This window comes from Bos indicus x Bos taurus, chromosome 14 (genome assembly GCF_003369695.1).
Source record: "Bos indicus x Bos taurus breed Angus x Brahman F1 hybrid chromosome 14, Bos_hybrid_MaternalHap_v2.0, whole genome shotgun sequence".
NCBI classification, from domain to species: domain Eukaryota; kingdom Metazoa; phylum Chordata; class Mammalia; order Artiodactyla; family Bovidae; genus Bos; species Bos indicus x Bos taurus.
Window position 1 is genome coordinate 52,236,182 of NC_040089.1, and position 21,678 is coordinate 52,257,859.

Here is a 21,678-nt window from a genome sequence, read left to right on the forward strand (position 1 = left end):
AAAATAATTCATTTTATATCAACATTACTTTACAGCAAAACTCCGAGAGTCCTGCTTTGATCCAGGCAATATAATGAATGGCACCAGACTGGGAATGGATTATAAATTAGGGTCAACAGTAACCTATTACTGTGATGCTGGTTACATTCTTCAAGGATATTCAACACTCACCTGTATCATGGGAGATGATGGAAGACCTGGATGGAATAGAGTCTTACCAAGTTGTCATGGTAAGAAACTACCTTTTGGCTGAGTTTTTATAATTAGAAAGAATCAATTAAAGCTACTTCTGTTTTTTTAACAAATCAACCATTTAACACATGATCTACAAGTGTGGTGTAGGCAATGCAGATTTTATCGAGGACTTTTTAACTGGTTTCTGTAAATAAATGATTTTGGAAAAGTGCTTATATTCCCACGTGTCTCTAAAGCAATGTGCATGTTATAGTGGGCCAGCTCTCTGAGAGCAGGGATATTTTGTTCATTTTTTTTATCTTAAGAATTTAAAGGAGTTCCTAAAACTTCAGGTTCTCAGGAAATATTGACTGAGTAATGAGGAAGAAACACACTGAAACTGTTATTTCAACAAAAGTAGATGAATGCAATACCTAGAATATTATCAATAATCAGTGATAGATCTGAACCAAGCATATGGAGATACATACATTTCTCCTAAGAACTAAGTTGTTTAAAAGGAGTGACCAAGTCAGAGCTACTGAGGCAGCTCCAAAAGCACAAGGAAGACCCAAGTGTGCAAAAAGATGGGGAAATAACTAAAATTAGTTTCAGTAACATAATATCAGATGAAAGTTGTCAGATCTGCTACAGCTATAGTTAGTACAAGACCAGTGCATCAAATTCAGAATGCTGAAGGATCTGACAATGATCATGGCCAAGAAAATATCATATATCTTAGAAAAAGTCTTAGGGAAAAATATATTCAAAAAGAGACTAAATATTTTTAAGATTAAGACAGTTAACAGAGGCACCTGAAACAGAAACATCATCCTCATTTGGGGATAGGGAATTTGCTAAGCAGTTAACCACAGTAAATAAGCAGCTCTTTCTAATGATTTTGAAGAGATGATCTACTGGACAAACGAAGGGAAACTGTAGGAGTCCCCAATTAACAATGAAATAAGTTTTAATGATCATGGTTCAGAAATTCATGAATACATATTTCTGGATAAATAGCTGGAGGAATTTATAAAATAAAGTGTATTTACTGCTGTGATTTCAGTGGAACAAGAAAAACCAGCAACTCTGATCTGTTGATTAAAAGTTTGGATTTTTGGTGTCTAATGCACATGGTTGTTTTTGTTAGAAATTTAATGTATTCACCTATGAGAATTATATATATATATATATTGGAGAAGGCAGTGGCACCCCACTCCAGTACTCTTGCCTGGAAAATCCCATGGGCCAAGGAGCCTGGTAGGCTGCAGTCCATGGGTCGCTGAGGGTCGGACACGACTGAGCGACTTCACTTTCACTTTCGGACACGACTGAGCGACTTCACTTTCACTTTTCACTTTCATGCATTGGAGAAGGAAATGGCAACCCAGTCCAGTGTTCTTGCCTGGAGAATCCCAGGGTCGGGGGAGCCTGGTGGGCTGCGGTCTATGGGGTCGCATAGAGTTGGACACGACTGAGCGACTTCACTTTCACTTTTCACTTTCATGCATTGGAGAAGGAAATGGCAACCCACTCCAGTGTTCTTGCCTGGAGAATCCCAGGGACAGAGGAGCCTGGTGGGCTGCCGTCTCTGGGGTCACACACAGTCGGACAGGACTGAAGTGACGCAGCAGCATATATATATATGATTTCTAACTACCACAAGTCATTTAACCTCTCTAAGCTTGTTCTTTTCATACTGTTCATGGGGTTCTCAAGGCCAGAATACTGAAGTGCTTTGCCATTCCCTTCTCTAGTGGACCACATTCTGTCAGATCTCTCCATCATGACCCGCCCATCTTGGGTTGTCCCACGGGCATGGCTTAGTTTCTTTGAGTTAGATAAGGCTGTGGTCCTAGTGTGATTAGATTGACTAGTTTTCTGTGAGTATGGTTTCACTGTGTTTGCCCTCTGATGCCCTCTTGCAACACCTACCGTCTTACTTGGGTTTCTCTTACCTCGGGCGTGGGGTATCTCTTCTACTTTGCCAACAAAGGTCCGTCTAGTCAAGGCTATGGTTTTCCCTGTGGTCATGTATGGATGTGAGAGTTGGACTGTGAAGAAGGCTGAGCACCAAAGAATTGATGCTTTTGAACTCTGGTGTTGGAGAAGACTCTTGAGAGTCTCTTGGACTGCAATGAGATCAAACCAGTCAATCCTAAAGGAAATCGGTCCTGAATAATCATTGGTAGACTGATGCTGAAGCTGAAACTCCAATATTCTGGCCACCTGATGCGAAGAACTGACTCCTTGGAAAAGACCCTGATGCTGGGAAAGATTGAAGGCAGGAGGAGAAGGGGACGAAAGAGGATGAGATGGTTGGGTGGCATCACCGACTTGATTGACATGAGTTTGAGCAAGCTCTGGAAGTTGGTGAAGGACAGGGAATCCTGCTGTGCTACAGTCCATGTGGTCACAAAGATTCAGAAATAACTGACCTGACTGAACTGACTTGAGGTAATGATTTCATCTATTACAAGATCAGATCAGATCAGATCAGTCAGTCAGTCGTGTCCGACTCTTTGTGACCCCATGAATCGCAGCACACCAGGCCTGTCGTCCCCTTCTCCTCTTGCCCCCAATCCCTCCCAGCATCAGAGTCTTTTCCAATGAGTCAATTCTTCACATGAGGTGGCCAAAGTACTGGAGTTTCAGCTTTAGCATCATTCCTTCCAAAGAAATCCCAGGGCTGATCTTCAGAATGGACTGGTTGGATCTCCTTGCAGTCCATAGGACTCTCAAGAGTCTTCTCCAACACCACAGTTCAAAAGCATCAATTCTTCGGTGCTCAGCCTTCTTCACAGTCCAACTCTCACATCCATACATGACCACAGGGAAAACCATAGCCTTGACTAGATGGACCTTTGTTGGCAAAGTAATGTCTCTGCTTTTGAATATGGTATCTAGTGTGGTCATAACTTTCCTTCCAAGGAGTAAGCATCTTTTAATTTCATGGCTGCAATCACCATCTGCAGTGATTTTGGAGCCCCCTAAAAATAAAGTCTGACACTGTTTCCACGGTTTCCCCATCTATTTCCCATGAAGTGATGGGACTGGATGCCATGATCTTCGTTTTCTGAATGTTGAGCTCTAAGCCAACTTTTTCACTCTCCACTTTCACTTTCATCAAGAGGCTTTTTAGTTCCTCTTCACTTTCTGCCATAAGGGTGGTGTCATCTGCATATCTGAGGGTATTGATATTTCTTCTGGCAATCTTGATTCCAGCTTGTGTTTCTTCCAGTCCAGCATTTCTCATGATGTACTCTGCATATAAGTTAAATAAACAGGGTGACAATATACAGCCTTGACGAACTCCTTTTCCTATTTGGAACCAGGCTGTTGTTCCATGTCCAGTTCTAACTGTTGCTTCCTGACCTGCATAAAGATTTCTCAAGAGGCAGATCAAGTGGTCTGGTATTCCTATCTCTTTCAGAATTTTCCACAGTTTATTGTGATCCACACAGTCAAAGGCTTTGGCATAGTCAATAAAGCAGAAATAGATGCTTTTCTGGAACTCTCTTGATTTTTCCATGATCCAGTGGATGTTGGCAATTTGATCTCTGGTTCCTCTGCCTTTTCTAAAACAAGCTTGAACATCAGGAAGTTCACGGTTCACATATTGCTGAAGCCTGGCTTGGAGAATTTTGAGCATTACTTTACTAGCGTGTGAGGTGAGTGCAATTGTGTGGTAGTTTGAGCATTCTTTGGTGTTGCCTTTCTTTGGGATTGGAATGAAAACAGACCTTTTCCAGTCCTGTGGCCACTGCTGAGTTTTCCAAATTTGCTGGCATATTGAGTGCAGCACTTTCACAGCATCATCTTTCAGGATTTGGAATAGCTCAACTGGAATTATCACCTCCACTAGCTTTGTTCGTAGTGATGCTTTCTAAGGCCCACTTGACTTCACATTCCAGGATGTCTGGCTCTAGGTCAGTGAACACACCATCATGATTATCTGGGTCATGAAGATCTTTTTTGTACAGTTCTGTTTATTCTTGCCATCTCTTCTCAATATCTTCTGCTTCTGTTAGGTCCATACCATTTCTGTCCTTTATCGAGCTCATCTTTGCATGATATGTTCCTTTGGTATCTCTGATTTTCTTGAAGAGATCTCTAGTCTTTCCCATTCTGTTGTTTTCCTCTATTTCTTTGCATTGATTGCTGAAGAAGGCTTTCTTATCTCTTTTTTCTATTCTTTGGAACTCTGCATTCAGATGTTTATATCTTTCCTTTTCTGCTTTGCTTTTTGCTTCTCTTCTTTTCACAGCTATTTGTAAGGCCTCCCCAGACAGCCATTTTGCTTTTTTGCATTACAAGATAAAGGAAATAAAAAGGGAAGTAATTATTTTGGATTTAATCCTGCCAAAGAGGAAAATAAAATGATGACATGAAATTTTATGGAAAATGAAGAGAAAGAGTGATTTATTATCTTAGAATTTATATCCATACAAAAAGGAAATCCTTTTATAGGCAAAAAAGCATACTAAACTTAGAAAAGCACTTTTCAAAATTTAGTCAGTAATCGTTTATAAACCATGGAAAATTTGCAACATCACACATGGATAAACCAAAAATTTGATGGAGAAAACTCAAAAGGTCACAGAAAACTATAGATTAAAAAGCTAAATGTTAATCACTGGAATAAATGATTAAATAGGTGTATTTCAGTGACTTAGATGGGAAAGACTGGAGTACCAAAATATATACCATTCACAAAGAATATGCTCACCTAAGATAATCCTATTTATTTTCAACATTTCCAATGTTTCATGGGTCAATTATATCCTAATTAAGTGTATTTCATATATTTGATTGAACAGTCATATGTACAGACAATTTAGAGGTAAGAACAGATCTGACTTCATGTTGTCTTACTCTATGTATAACCTGAGGCAAGCTGAGCCTTGATTTTTAACTCTCAAAAACCAGATAACAGTTGTTAATTCAATAGGTTATTGTGAAGATTCAGTTATTAATCACAACACATAGTAAATCAGACCTAGTAAACTTCCCAACAAATACTGGCGTATTAATACTTGTAAGTTTTAACAGTGTTCCAAAAACATGCATAGCGTTGGAAATCATGCATTGCACTTTGCTTTGTATGTTATGTTTTAGATGAACTAACCTTTTTTGTCATTTTAACATTAACTAAATGTAACTGATATTTTATATGAATAAACAGTCACTCATTCCTGAAAATAGCACAGGAGTTGAGTATTTTAAAATTACTTAAGAGAGAATAATTTTTACCATCATTTAAGTTGGATAACAGCATCCATTGATCATAGAAAAAGCAAGAGAATTAACAACAAAAAAAAAAAGACTACATATTTTTCACTGACTTGCTGAAGCCTTTCACTGTGTGGATCACAACAAACTGGAAATTCTTGAAGAGATGGGAATACCATACCTCACATCCCCCACCGCACCTGTCTCCTGAGAAATCTGTATGCAGGATAAGAAGCAACAGTTAGCACCAGACATGGAAAAACAGACTGGCTAAAAATTGGGAAAGGAGTGTATCAAGGATGCATATTGTCACCTTGCTTATTTAACATAGATGCAGAGTACATGATGTGAAATGCTGGGCTGGATGATTCACAAGCTGGAATCAAGATTGCCAGGAGAAATAACAAGCTCACATATGCAGATGTTACTATTCTAATGACAGAAAGCAAAGAAAAACTAAAGAGCCTCTTGATGAAAGTGAAAGAGGAAAGTGAAAAAGCTGGCTTAAAACTCAACATTCAAAAAACTAAGATCATGTTATTCTATCTCATCACTTCATAGTGAATGGGGGAAAAGTGGAAACAGTGAAGATTTTATTTTCTTGGGCTCCAGAATTACTGAGGATGGTGACTGCAGGCATGCAATTAAAAGACACTTGCTCCTTGGAAGAAAAGCTATGACAAACCTAGACAGCATATTAAAAAAACAGACATCACTTTGCACTCAAAGATCCATACAGTCAAAACTATGGTTTTTCTAGTAGTCATGTATGGATGTCAGAATTGGACCACAAAGAAGGCTGAGCTTCAGAGAATTGATATTTTTGATTTGTTGTTCTGGAGAAGACTCTTGAGAGTCCCTTGGACAGCAAGATCAAACCAGTCAATCCTAAAGGAAATCAACCATGAATATTCACTGGAAGGACTGATCCTGAAGCTGAAGCTCCAGTACTTTGGCTACCTCATTCAAGAGCCAACTCACTGTAAAAGACCCTGATGCTAGGAAGGATTCAGGGCAGGGAGAGAAGTGGATGGCCAAGGACGAGATGGCAAATAGTATTTCTGATTCAGTGGACATGAGTTTGAGCAAACTCCAGGAGATAATGAAGGACAAAGAAGCCTGGTGTGGTGCTTCTCTGTTGCAAAGAGTTGGACACAACTGAGCAACTGAACAAGAACAAAGTTGGATGTCACTAGACTTTTAGCCATAATACTAAGATATAAAAATCAATTTAAGGTTATTCAATACATGCTTTAAGCTCTTAGACAAAAAAAACTTGATACATCTCTGTTAAAAATATGATAATACTGGATAATTTTTTATATACTAGAGAGGAAAGGAAAATCCAAATTTTAAAGCTAGGTACTTTTAACTGTAAACAATGATTTAAAAACAAAGGGAAAGCCTGAGTCAACTGTGAGACCTTGTTTATTTTGCACATATAAGCATGTGATAATATTGTGTAATTTGCAAAGTTGTTGGGGGAATTATCTTAAATAACTTATTTAAAACATTTAGTCATATGGCTATTACTAAATATTATTTAGTCATAAACTAAGAAGAACTTAATAAATTTTAGTTTCTTTATCAGCTGTTCATGTATCTATTTGTTTTCCCTCATGGTGATCATATACAGTAACTGGCTGACATTCAGATTTAATAAATTAATACCTCAAAAGTCAAAATTAGTGTGTAATGCATGTGCAATAGAGCTAGAAGTTTTTGTTATTCATAAGTATAAATTACTCTTAAGATAAATTTTGTATTTTCTAAGCAAAGTAAAATGTGCATATGATAACTAAGGAAATAATACCAAGATGCTTGCAATTTAACATAATGGAAATCAATGTTCATCTGCTTTACCCTTTTCTAATCTCCTATTCCTCAACTGAGCTTTCTAATAATTTCTGTTTCTAATTGCTCTGGTGGCTCTCTCTATATAACATGAAGCTCTATTGCTTGTTATCCAGCATTAGATAATATCTATTGATTTTCTGATACAAAAGATAAATAGTTATGTCACATCTACAGCCTATCTCTTCAGTGTTTCAGAGTTATGTTATTTTTGATTATTCCAGAAGTTGCCCTTGTCACATGTAAATTTGTTTATGCCTTTATTTGTAATTTCATCAGTGTTTGAGAATTAGCTTGCCAGTTTTTTGTGCTTTACATGCTCAGTCTTACTCTATAGTAGAAATCCTAACTAAAGTATCTGATAATGGAGGCAGGAGATTTTGACTGACTGGTAGACTTTGTTGCAGAGTACATGAGTAGGGGGTTGGCTATTAGACTATGATTCTTAAGTGCCAAAATAAGGAAAGATAGATCAATTGATTGATTAATGTTGATTTAGTGTCACCCTGGAGCAACATAAGTTCATAAAGTCTTGAGCTTCATATTACTCCTTTGCATGTAAGAGACATTAATTTATGTAAGAAAGGTCTTGATAAATATTTTCTTCACCTGATCTGAACCCTAAGAACTTACAAAGTTTGTCTATTTAGGAAAAGATTTTTATCATGGTTCAGGATTAAGCATACATTTTAAATCTGAAGAAAATATTTTTTAGAGCTTATATTGGACACCAGGAGATTATATTTGTCAGAATTTAGATCCAAAATGATAGCATCCTGTGGTAAGTCCTCAGGAATGAGAAATCCTGCAGTTTATCTCATGACAGCGTCACATATATTAAATTATGGCAGAACAGGGTATCTGTACCTGCAGTTCACTTAGTGATCCAAAAAAAAACTTGCAGTGGGAAAATAATTTTTTCCCTTCTTATTTTTCATTCTTTACTGAAACTCTGAGATGTTTTATCTATAGACATACTGGATTAAAATAGAAATTAAATTATATCATTCTTATCCATGATCTGATTCAATATTAAATAAAAGTATTAAAACACAAATGGTGACAGAATATATTGTCTCTTAGTATTCATTACTTGATTTATTTCACTAATTGTATGTCATTTGTTTATGTAAATATATCTCTACCCTGATCTAGAGCACCAGTCATCTCTTGCCGCCCACTTCTCTCCTGACTAGTTTCTCTCATTTTATTGTTTCTGCATACCATCTCCATTGAACACAGTAATCTTTAAACCATATGTTAGATTATGTCACAGAAGTACTCAAAATCCATCCAGTACTTCCTAAATCTGAATAAATGCCAAATATCCTATACTATGAAGCTCTACTTAATCTGCCCATATACACCCTGACCTCTGTAAATATATTCCCTTTTTACTTTACTGTTTGAACCACACTGGCCTCCTGGAGGGTTCTTCAAAACACTCATCACTCTACTACCTCAGGGCTTTTGCACTTGTTGTCCTTGCTCTTTAAATCTTTTTCTCCAGCTCTCTTGCTGACTAGCTATCTCACTTCTTGTAGGTTATGATCACTTGTCTTTTTAATAGAAAAACCATTTCTATTCACTTCCCCCTGCTCTCCAAAGTTCCCAGGATGAAATCAATATATCTAAAATTGAAACAGTATCCTGGATAAAGATATCTCTGATGTATACTTCATTAAATTTGGAATACTGGCTACAGCACAGTACTATAATTTTGTTAGTTGATTTATTGATTGAGGTATAGTTGACATATAACATTAAACTAGTTTCAGGTATACAAAATAATGATTTGATATTTATATGTATTGCCAAATGATCACTGTAGTAAGTCCAGTTAATATCTGTCACCATACATAGTTACAGTTTTTCTTTTTCAATGAAGACTTTTAAGATATATTCTCTAAGCAAAGTTTAAGTATGCAATCAGATCAGATCAGATCAGATCAGTCGCTCAGTCGTGTCCGACTCTTTGCGACCCCATGAATCGCAGCACGCCAGGCCTCCCTGTCCATATAGTCACCTTGCTTGACGTTGCCATGACTTTTTACTCTGTAACTAAACCAACACAATATTCTTGATCTTGTCTAATGCTGTAGCCTACAGTGAGGATCCAAATGATACATAATTATAATAATAATACCCTAAGAATAAACATATTTGAACTATTAAAGAATCACTAGCTTGCCACTTATTCTAAAGACAGAGTATCATTCATTCCTTTTTCTCAGGTGCTTAGGTGTATCAATTATACCTAGTTCTGTAGTATTAATAACTATTAGGTATAAAGATATGAATTCAATATTGTCCTTGTCCCTGAAGAGTTTGCAATCTGATGAGATACAGGCAGATAAGGTGCATTGCTCAATATATTAATAAAACAGTCTTGTGAGCATTGTGTAGAAGTTACCCCATGGACTGTAACCCACCAGACTCCTCTGTCCATGGGATTTCCCAGGCAAGAATACTGGAGTGGGTTGCCATTTCCTTCTCCAGGGGATCTTCCCGACCCAGGGATTGAACCCACATTGCCTGTGTCTTCTATATTGGCAGGTGGATTCTTTACCACTAGGGCCACTGGGGAAGCCCAAAAATGTAGAAGAAAGAGTAAACAGGGAATATTGGTAGAATTTCAAGCAACTCAATAGGCAAAGTGCCATGGGAAGGAGGACTGTTGGGAATCTTGTGTTGCTCAGAGTTTGAAGTTTTATATACATATCATTTTATACTTCACCACAACTCTTAGAACTGGGAATACTAAAATTCTTATTTTTATAGATTAGAGACCAAGACAAAGAGGTTAAAGTAGTTACTCAGTCATACTTGCCCAGCAGTCTTATTTGGGAGTCCATTTTTTTAATCACTGTCCTGTAGGTAGGCTGGGTAATGCAATGACCTTTTTATTGATCTTTTTATAACTCTCAAGACTAAGGCCTGGTTCTTAACCAAAAGTTTAGTTGATTAAATGTTTCATTAAGGAATACATGGCACCAAAAAGAAGTGTGAGATTTTGGATTCCCTACTTACTTCTGTAATCTTCCTCTAGGCTAGGTATGAGAATTAAGAAAACAGTTTTCTTTTACCAATAACTGGTAAAAGTGTTCACTTGAAATGGACTTTTACATTTCATTTGAAATACAACTTTGCACTGAAAGCACATGCCTTAATAAATATAGTCACTGTTAATTCTTTTGAAAATCTACAGTGTTATTGTTAATGCCTTTGTTTCATTCATGTTAATATAAGACTTGGATTCTGGAAAAAAATTAATTCAATCAGCACTGACCTGTAAGACTGATCAAAGTGTACAAACACAACTGTGGTAAACTTAGACATTCAGTAGTCATCTGAAACCATTGTTTGCTCAGCTTCCAACTCTTAATACATATGAAATAATAAACACTTTTGAAAGGAAAGCCCTCTTACTCTAGCAACTGAAGAGAAAGTTTTAAAGGAAAAAAAGAAAAAGTTCATTGTATGATCATAGCTTTCCAACTTTAGAGTTATATTTCATTAGTAACCTTGTATAACCTACTTTTAATTAAATCATATTGTTTTTGTATGAAGAATTAAATAATTGAATTTTTATTTCACATCTTCTGTTTAAATGGCATGATTTACCTTGGGTTAATTCCTTTTTTCAAATCTCCTTGAGGTTTGCAAAATTTTTTTGAGATGTGGAATGAGTCTAGACCCTGTTCTGTTATAAATGCTTATAGAGATTGTCTAATCTAATATACTAAGCCATTTAGCATTTGATGTCATTTAAGTACATGATATAATTAAAGCATGTAGATGAGAGATTCATAGGACAAAGGCCTAGTGGTAAACTACTTTCAAGTATCATCAAATATCTTCCTTTAGTAAGCTACACATAGGAATTTTGTTTACAGACGTAATGCACAGATTATTTGTCAGAATCATGTGTAATATTTTCTGTATTGAAAAAAAATTATGGTAATATTGGGATAAAACCAAAGCATGTTTTGTTTTCATAGGATAGGAGGAAATGTATTTGAATGGAAATGGGAAGGGAAGCTGATATTATTGAGCACCTGCTAGTTTCCAGGCACTCTTACATAATCACTCTATTTGGCCTCCTGCATGTTCCTTTAGAGAATCTTTCAGTTCAGTTCAGTTGCTCAGTCATGTCTAACTCTTTGCAACCCCATGAAGCGCAGCACACCAGGCCTCCCGGTCCATCACCAACTCCTGGAGTCCACCCAATCCCATGTCCATCGAGTCAGTGATGCCATCCAACCATCTCATTCTCTGTTGTCCCATTCTCCTCCTGCCCTCAATCTTTCCCAGCATCAGGGTCTTTTCCAATGAGTCAGCTCTTCGCACCAGGTGGCCAAAGTATTGGAGTCTCATCTTCAACATCAGTCCTTCCAATGAACACCCAGGACTGATCTCCTTTAGGATGGACTGGTTGGATCTCCTTGCAGTCCAAGGGACTCTCAAGAGTCTTCTCCAACACCACAGTTCAAAAGCATCAATTCTTTGGCACTCAGCTTTCTTTATAGTCCAACTCTCACATCCATACATGACCACTGGAAAAACCAGAGCCTTGACTAGACGGACCTTTGTTGGCAAAGTAATGTCTCTGCTTTTTAATATGCTGTTTGGGTTGGTCATGACTTTCCTTCCAAGACGTAAGCGTCTTTTAATTTCATAGCTGCAATCACCATCTGCAGTGATTTTGGAGCCCCCAAAAATAAAGTCTGACACTGTTTCCACTGTTTCCCCATCTATTTCCCATGTGATGGGACCGGATGCCATGATCTTAGTTTTCTGAATGTTGAGCATTAAGCCAAATTTTTCACTCTCTACTTTCACTTTCATCAAGAGGCTCTTTAGTTCTTCACTTTCTACCATAAGTGTGGTGTCATCTGCATATCTGAGGTTATTGATATTTCTCCGAGCAATCTTGATTCCAGCTTGTGCTTCCTCCAGCCCAGCATTTCTCATGATGTACTCTGCATATAAGTTAAATAAGCAGGGTGACAATATACAGCCTTGACATACCCCTTTTCCTATTAGGAACCAGTCTATTGTTCCATGTCCAGCTCTAACTGTTGCTTCCTGATCTGCATACAGATTTCTCAGGAAGCAGGTCAAGTGGTCTGGTATTCCCATGTCTTTCAGAATTTTCCACAGTTTATTTTAATCCACACAGTCAAAGAGAATCTTTAACATCGTAATAAGTAAATCCCTGCTCCTTTGGATTCTGGAGCATACCAAATAGAGTCACTGTTATGACAAGAAATTCAATTGCAAATCAATATCTATAATTCAGAGCACATTTTTTTATGACTGCAGACTTGGATTTCATATCTAAACCATTTTTATTTTACCTGGTTTTGATATCTCAGTCACTACACAACGTATCCAGATAGGTAGTTGCATAGCCTTTTATCATGTTAAGATGCCCTCCTTCACTACATTTAGGACTATATGTATGTGGGGCTTCCCAGATGGCTCAGTGGTAAAGAATTTGCTTGCCAATGTGGGAGACATGGGTCCAATTCCTGGCCAGGAAGAACCCCCAGAGAAGGAATGGAAACCTACTCCAGAATTCTTGCCAGGGAAATCCCATGGACAGAGGAGCCTGGCTGGCTACAGTCCTCGGGGTCGCAAAAGAATCAGACACAACTCAGAAACTAATACCACACACAGTGTATATTTAAGTCAGACTTCAAACATGTCATCCTAGAATGTATTGCCAGTATCTGCAGAAAAATAAAAAAAATTATACAGAAAATTGAATCAATCAATTCTCTCCTTATAGATGAGGAAAGAAAAGCATTTAACAGTAACTTAGAATTCATGCATATATGCATGCTAAATAACTTCAGTCATGTCTGACTCTTCAATCCTATGGACTGTAGCCCACCAGGATCCTCTGTCCATGGGATTCTCCAGGCAAGAATACTGGAGTGGGTTGCCATGCCCTCCTCCAGGGGATCTTCCTGACCCAGGGATCAATCAAACGCACTTATGTCTCCTGCATTGGCAGTAGGTTCTTTACTTCTAGCACCCCTGGGAAGTCCTTAGAAGTCATGGTGAGATTCAAATTGTATTAATGTAATGGGACAGAGTGGACATGGCTGAGCGACTAACACACACACTAGGACACTAGATCTAAAGATAGCCAGTTCTTTACTTCTATTGCGGAACAGGAATCCTACTAACAAAGTTCATTGCACAAAACCTGGAAGAGAAAGAAAGCAATTTTATTATTGAATACGCATATCTGGAGTACAATGCTTGTTGCAGGCAGTCTGTGAAAGACACCATAAAGACCAGACAGAATCTCACACAAATGTATACAGTTAAAAAAAGAACAAGTAACACTTCTTTTGTCTCATTCAGAGGGAAATTGGTATGCTTTTTATCATGCATACCTTGTGAGTAATCTTGTAAGAACCCTGAGTTAATTTCAGAAGTATGTTTTTTACAGTTTCAAAGGTCAAATAGCTGGAAGCTCTAACTGTAAAATCAAAAGGTTTATCTACTGTGTTTTCAAGGAAACCCTCTAAGAGAGAGGCAAAGGGGATTGCTGCCTCCCTGCCCTTTGTTAAACACAGAAAATTTCATTTCATATGTATACTTTAACCAGTGAGCCATTCACTCCTATATTCCTGAGGGAGATGTATACATAAAAGACAACAAAATAGAGTTACCTGAGCAACAGGGAATATGATTCCTAACCCCAAAACACATCAACTCAACTATATTGAGCCACATGGGAGAATTACTGAGTAAATCTGAACCATATTTAGGCTATGGTTTAAATAACTTCAAGAATATGTAAACCTTAGGGCTTCGCTGATAGCTCAGTTGGTAAAGAATCCACCTGCAATGCAGAAGACCCCGGTTTGATCCCTAGGTCAGGAAGATTCACTGGAGAAGGAATAGACTGCCCAGTATTCTGGCCTGGAGAATTCCATGGAGTATATAATCCATGGGGTCACAAAGAGTCAGACACGACTAAGGGAGTTTCACTTACATCAACCTTAAGAGGAGGTCTTTCTCCCAAAATTTCAAACCTGAATTTTAGGACCTTTCTGATGCTGGAAAGAATTAATTGATCCTCCTAGGAAAGGAAGCAAAAGAGCAGGAAAGAAAGGGTACTGCAATGCAACTAATATTTTTCAGATCTTCTTAGGTCAAAGCAACAATCTCTGAATCAGTCTTCCTTAAGGAAACAAGTAAACAGAAAATGACAAGGACAGGTGATTTGGGAGGAATCTAATTAGAATAGAATTCCCTTCTATGTGTGTGTGTGTATTCTGATGAAGCCTATGGACCTTAGAATCATCTTTCATTTTTTTTAATTTAATTTTTTTTTAATTTTCTATTGGGGTATAGCCAATTAACAATAATATGATAGTTTCAGGTGAGTGGTGAAGGGACTAACCATACATACACATGTATCCATTCTCACCCAAACTCTCCTTCCCTACAGGCTGCCACATAACATTGAGAAGAGTTCCCTGTGCTATACAATAGGTCCTTATTGGTTATTTATTTTAAATGTATTAGTGTGGTACATGGCCATCCCAAATTCCCTCACTATCCCTTTCCCTATGCTTACCCCTGGCAACCATAAGTTCATTCTGTAAGCCTGTAAGTCTCTTTCTGTTTTGTAAGTAAGTTAGTTCATTTATATAATTTCTTTTTTAGATTCAACATATAAGGGATGCCATGCAATATTTCTCCTTCTCTATCTGATTTACTTTACTCAGTATGACAATCTCTAGGTCTATGTTGCTGCGAATGGCATTATTTCATTCTTTTTAATGACTCAATGATATGCCATTGTCTATATGTACCACATCTTCTTTATCCACTCTTCTGTTGATGAACATTAAGTTGCTTCCATGTCTTGGCTATCATAAACAGTGCTTTAATGAACATTGGGGTGCAGATTATGTTTTTCTCTGAATATATGCCCACAAGTGGGATTATAGGGTGGTCATATGACAGCTCTATTTTTAAAGGAACCTCCATTGTATTCTCCATAGTGACTGTACCAATTTGCGTTCCCACCAGCAGTGTAGGAGGGTTCCCTTCTCTCTACACCCTCTCCAGCATTTGTTGTTTGTAAATTTTTTGATGATAGACATTTTGGCTGGTGATATCTCATCATCTTTTTAAACACACAAAGTAAAATAACTCACATAGGCTTGGAAGAGAAACCAATAATATTGAAATATTATTTCAATAATAATCAATATAATAACTATATCCATATAGTTATCAAAGTACTGTAATAAAAAAAATACTTTTATGTAGTAATATATATACTTAATTAATGCCTTAACTTGGAAGTTACAGTTTCAATTAATTTTTAGTAGTGATAAGAATAAACAATATTTTGAGGTATCTGCAACAATTTTAGGTAATATAAAATATATCTGATTTTTTTGTCAACAAAGTCCCAGTTACTTCTGTTGCTAACATACTTTGTTTCTTACATTCAAAAGTAAAGGAAATGCTAAAATTTAGTTGTAAAACATTAGCTAGAATCTAATGAAAATATAGACATTTTCTCCCATCTAATTTATGAAACAAGATAAAGAAACCCCTGAATTACAAAAAAAAAAAAAAAAAGGAATATCGGCCAATTCCTACTCCCTTTCACTAGTAATGTTGGCTCTTGTTTCTAAACAAGAGATTTCTAAAGGATAAAGAATCCAGAGAAATCGAGGATATCACCCACACTATCAATAGCTGAGCACAGGAAAGTCTCCCAAACCTTGAGCAGACAGCTGAATGGAAGATGTAGGTCCCTGTTCCTTTGGGATGGAGAACTTTACTCTTTATCCTTAGGGAAAATTAAGAGAAGAGGAAAATGAAAGCAAATAACTGTGGAGGGCAAAATGACTGGGCAGGACCACTAAAAGGCATCCCTGTGTCTCTCAAGTGAAGACTAGCAGAAACACCAGAGAAGTTTCTCCTGCCTTTTTCAAAGCTTTGTATTCCTTCTGGGGTTGAGGAGGTTAGTCTATCTTCCTAAGGCATTCATGAAAGCCTCATTATAGCACTTCCAGGAGATTCTGGAGTAGGTCAGGAGAGTTTCTTAATTCATTTCATTTTAGACCACATCATATGCCAGATGGAGCAGACATTTTGTGTTCCAGTTCGTTTGAATTTTCCCCTCTTCCAGGCCTACTCAGTCAGTAAATAATTAAGCTGGAAATCAAAACTACACCTCTCTGATACTTAAACTTTGGGTTGCATTTATTGTGATACCCTAAGCAAAGAGTTTTGAAAAATCTCTGAGTTTTGCATTCTATACATTTAGTCAACAGCAAGATATTAATATAATGTATATTTTATTTTTCCTAACATTCACTGCATACATTTATTAGAAGCCCACTATATACACAGACTATGCCAGGCTCCAGAGGTAGAAACAGTGTGCAAAAAATACATAGAAACTTTAACTTAAGAGGTCATGGAGTCAAGAGACAGAAATAGGTGTTTTACAAATAAATATATAATTACAAGTTGTTATGAATGTCATGAAATTAATTGATGAAAAACTCTGCATGATGGGGCTTCTAAACTAATCTGGAAAACAGGAACAAAACTTTCTTGAGAAAGCAACGTTTGTGAGATGATCAGATAGGAGTTAATAAATTGCTACAGGGTTGGTTTGTTTTTCTTTTTCTCTCTCTCTCAACTTACATATCTTAGGCTAATATGTTGGCTATTTTAACTAATATTTTATTTTATTTTTTTGTTTGTTTTTTCTTTTTATTTAATTTATTTAATTAATTTATTTATTTTTATTTAAAATAAAGAAAATTTTCTTTATTTTAACTAATATTTTAATAATAAAAGGGATTATAATTGGTAAAAATTGAGAGGGAAGTATGAAACCAAGCAACGACAAGAGATTTAAGTTTTTTAAATGCACCAATAACTCCATTAAAATCATTTTAAGAGCTTGCCTTCCTGTACATAGTTTCCTACAAAATCATTGATTAATGATTTCTAGGGTCTTGGGAGTGGAGCAAATGAGGAGTGACTGCTGATAAGCATAGGAATTCTTTTGGGGTGACAAAAATATTATGAAATTAGTTAGTGGGGTTGGTTACATAACTTTGTGAATATACTAAGTTCAGTTCAGTTCAGTCGCTCAGTTCAGTCGTGTCCGAGTCTTTGCGACCCCATGAATCGCAGCACGCCAGGCCTCCCTGTCCATCACCAACTCCCAGAGTTTACCTAAACTCATCTCCATTGAATCTGTTATGCCATCCAACCATCTCATCCTCTGTCATCCCCTTCTCCTCCCGCCTTCAATCTTTCCCAGCTTCAGGGTCTTTTCAAGGAATCAGTTCTCGCATCAGGTGGCCAAAGTATTGGAGTTTCAGCTTCAACATCAGTCCTTCCAATGAACACTAAGGACTGATATCCTTTAGGATGGACTGGTTGGATCTCTTTGCAGTCCAAGGAACTCTCAAAAGTCTTCTCCAATCCCAGAGTTCAAAAGTATCCATTCTTTGGTGCTCAGCTTTCTTGATACTCTAACTCTCATATCCATAGGTGACTACTGGAAAAACCATAGCCTTGACAGACAGACATTGATTTGGAAAAGTAATGTCTCTGATTTTTAATATGCTGTCTAGGTTGGTCATAACTTTCCTTCCAAGAAGTGAAGGTCTTTTAATTTCACGGCTGCAGTCACCATCTGCCGTGATTTTGGAGCCCAGAAAAATAAAGTCAGCCACTGTTTCCACTGTTTGCCCATCTATTTGCCATGAAATGATGGGACCAGAGGCCATGATCTTAATTTTCTGAATATTGAGCATTAAGCCAACTTTTTCACTCTCCTCTTTCACTTTCATCAAGAGGCTCGTTAGTTGTTCTTCACTTTCTGCCATAAAGGAGATGTCATCTGCATATCTGAGGTTATTGATATTTCTCCTGGCAATCTTGAATCCAGATTGTGCTTCATCCAGCCCAGTGATCTCATGATGTACTCTGCATATAAATTAAATAAACAGGGTGACAATATACAGCCTTGAGGTACTCCTTTTCCTATTAGGAACCAGTCTGTTGCTCTATGTCCAGTTCTAACTGTTGCTTCCTGACCTGCATACAGATTTCTCAAGAGGAAGGTCAGGTGGTCTGGTATTCCCATCTTTTTCAGAATTTTCCACATTTTGTTGTGATCTACATAGTCAAAGGCTTTGGCACAGTCAATTAAGCAGAAATAGATGTTTGTCTGGAACTCTCTTGCTATTTTGATGATCCAGCAGATGTTGGCAATTTAATCTCTGGTTCCTCTGCCTTTTCTTTTTTTTTTCTTATTTATTTATTTAAAACCAGCTTGAACATCTGGAAGTTCACATTCACATATTGCTGAAGCCTGGCTTGGATTTATGTGGTAGTTTGAGCATTCCTTGGCATTGTCTTTCTTTGAGATTGGAATGAAAACTGACTTTTTCCAGTCCTGTAGCCACTGCTGAGTTTTCCAAATTTGCTGGCCTATTGAAGGCAGCACTTTCACAGCATCATCTTTCAGGATTTGAAATAGCTCAGCTGTAATTCCAGCACCTCCAATAGCTTTGTTCGTAGTGATGCCTCATAAGGCCCACTTGACTTCACATTCTAGGATGTCTGGTGAGTGATCACACCATCCTGATCATCTGGGTCATGAAGATCTTTTTTGTACATTTCTTCTGTGTAGTCTTGCCACCTCTTCTTAATGTCTTCTGCTTCTACTAGTTTCATACCATTTCTGTCCTTTATTGTACCCATCTTTGCATGAAATGTTCTCTTGTTATCTCTAATTTTCTTGGAGAGATCTCTAGTCTTTCCCATTCTATTGTTTTCCTCTATTTCTTGGCACTGATCACTGAGGAAGGCTTTCTTATCTCTCCTTGCTATTCTTTGGAACTCTGTATTCAAATGGGTGTACCTTTCCTTTTCTCCTTTGTTTTTCTTTTCTCTTCTTTTCACAGCTGTTTGTAAGGCCTCCTCAAAGAGCTATTTTGCATTTTTGCATTTCTTTTTCTTGTGGATGGTCTTGATCCCTGTCTTCTATACAATGTCACGAACCTCCATCCATAGTTCATCAGGCACTCTGTCTATCAGATCTAGTCCCTTTAATCTATTTCCCACTTCCACTGTATAATCATAAGGGATTTGATTTAGATCATACCTGAATGGTCTAATGCTTTCCCACACTTTCTTCAATTTACGTCTGAATTTGGGAATAAGGAGTTCATGATCTGAGCCACAGTCAGCTCCTGGTCTTGTTTTTGCTGACTTTATAGAGCTTCTCCATCTTTGGCTGAAAGAATATGATCAATCTGATTTTGGTGTTGACCATCTGGTGATGTCCATGTGTAGAGTTTTCTCCTGTGTTTTTGGAGGAGGGTGTTTTCTATTATCAGTGCTTTCTCTTGGCAAAACTTTATTAGCCTTTACCCTGCTTCATTCTGTACTCCAATGCCAAATTTTCATGTTACTCCAAGTGTTTCTTGACTTCCTACTTTTGCATTCCAGTCACCTATAATGAAAAGGGCATTGTTTTGGAGTGTTAGTTCTAAAAGGTCTTGTAGGTCTTCATAGAACCGTTCCACTTCAGCTTCTTCAGCATTACTGGTCAGGGAATAAGACTTGGATTACTGTGATATTGAATGGTTTGCCTTGGACACGAACAGACATCATTCTGTCATTTTTGAGATTGCATCCAAGTACTACATTTCAAACTCATTTACTGACTCTGATGGCTACTCCATTTCTTCTAAGGGATTCTTACCCACAGTAGTAGATATGATGGTCATCCGAGTTAAATTCATCCATTCCAGTGCATTTTAGTTCGCTGATTTCTAAAATGTCAATGTTCACTCTTGCCATCTCCTGTTTGACCACTTCCAATTTTCCTTCATTCATGGACCTAACATTCCAGGTTCCTATGCAGTATTGCTCTGTGACATTCAAGTGGGCTATATCAGGGTCCACTAGAAGTGGACCCTACTTTTATAAGTACAGCAATTCTTTCGACCTGAAGGGGTCACAGGCCACATATAGTAAATCATTGATTTAATGTATACCATATTGCTCTTTTTTGACCTGTAAGGTTCATCGCTTTTGAAAGTACCTAAACTTGCTCTCTGAGAAAATTTTATATATTATATAGTAATTTTCAATATAGAGTATATTTGATGATAAATTATGCATTACACAATGAAAATACAGAATTGAAATTGTGAGTAGTTTAAGGCTGTGTTGGGTATAATATAAAGTGTCTAAGATATATGCACACATAAGTACCTCTTCCTTGTAAATGATTTGAGAGCCTTCTATCTCTCTCAGTGGAAGGTACCTTCATTTTCCTTGTTATTCAGTAAGGCAATGGCACCCCCACTCCAGTACTCTTGCCTGGAAAATCCCGTAGACAGAGGAGCCTGGTAGGCTGCAGTCCATGGGGTCGCGACGAGTCAGACACGACTGAGTGACTTCACTTTCACTTTTTACTTTCATGCATTGGAGAAGGAAATGGCAATCCACTCCAGTGTTCTCGCCTGGAGAATCCCAGGGACGGGAAGCCTGGTTGGCTGCCGTCTATGGGGTCGCACAGAGTCGGACACGACTGAAGTGACTTAGCAGCAGCAGCAGCAGTCCTCTTCCATCGCATACACTTAGTCAAACCATCAGTGGGACGTCCTTTTTATTGCTCTAGAATCCTCAAAATGTAGTTTTGGTCTTCCACAGATTTCCCTAGAAATACCATATCTGTTTATTGCATCACTGCTTCATAGTTCACAGTATAGTTACAGCATGAACATATTTTACTTGTACAAATTAAATCATACACATTTATCCAAAAGAAGATTAAAAAAGCAAACAGGAAAAGAAGGAAAAAGAAAAATAATACAATATTGAACTGTGTGGGTGACCGCCACCTCAGTGAGGGTAAGCTACACACAGATAAATTGGTAGCAAAGATTTGCCACTGTGAAATGAATAGTAGATATGTTTACCATTCCTTCAGTGAAACTCAATATCCATGTGGCTATCAAATTGTAAAAATCTTATCCTTTCATATATTTCCAATGTTTAAAGATACATATCCTACCCATATAGTGTCTCTAAATGTAAAGCAATACTGATTCCTGGTAATCAGAGAAACAGCAAATAAGTCAATCCCAGAAAAAGGAAAAAAAAAGGCTTACATGGATTTACTGAAAGGATGCATCTTCCCCCCCCGCCCCCCACCACTTTAAACAAGATGTTTATTTAAACAACAAGACACTTGACTTGAAGGGAAAACTATCTAGGATTCATTTCTTTTAACAGAAATTTCTCCCTACTTAGGGCTTCCCACACGGAGCAGTGGTAAAGAATCTGCCTGCCAATGCAGGAGATGCAAGAGACTCAGGTTCCTTC

General features: G+C 37.5%; 1 protein-coding gene across 2 annotated transcripts in view; it reads left to right on the plus strand.

The window, feature by feature from the left end:
• Nucleotides 1-21,678, plus strand: part of CSMD3 (CUB and Sushi multiple domains 3) — a 1,467,857-nt gene that overhangs the window by 1,141,620 nt on the left and 304,559 nt on the right. For both annotated transcript variants that reach the window (XM_027561290.1, XM_027561291.1), the window contains one exon: nt 36-230. In XM_027561290.1, the coding sequence (XP_027417091.1) occupies nt 36-230 (195 nt within the window). The remainder of the gene's footprint in view (nt 1-35; nt 231-21,678) is intronic.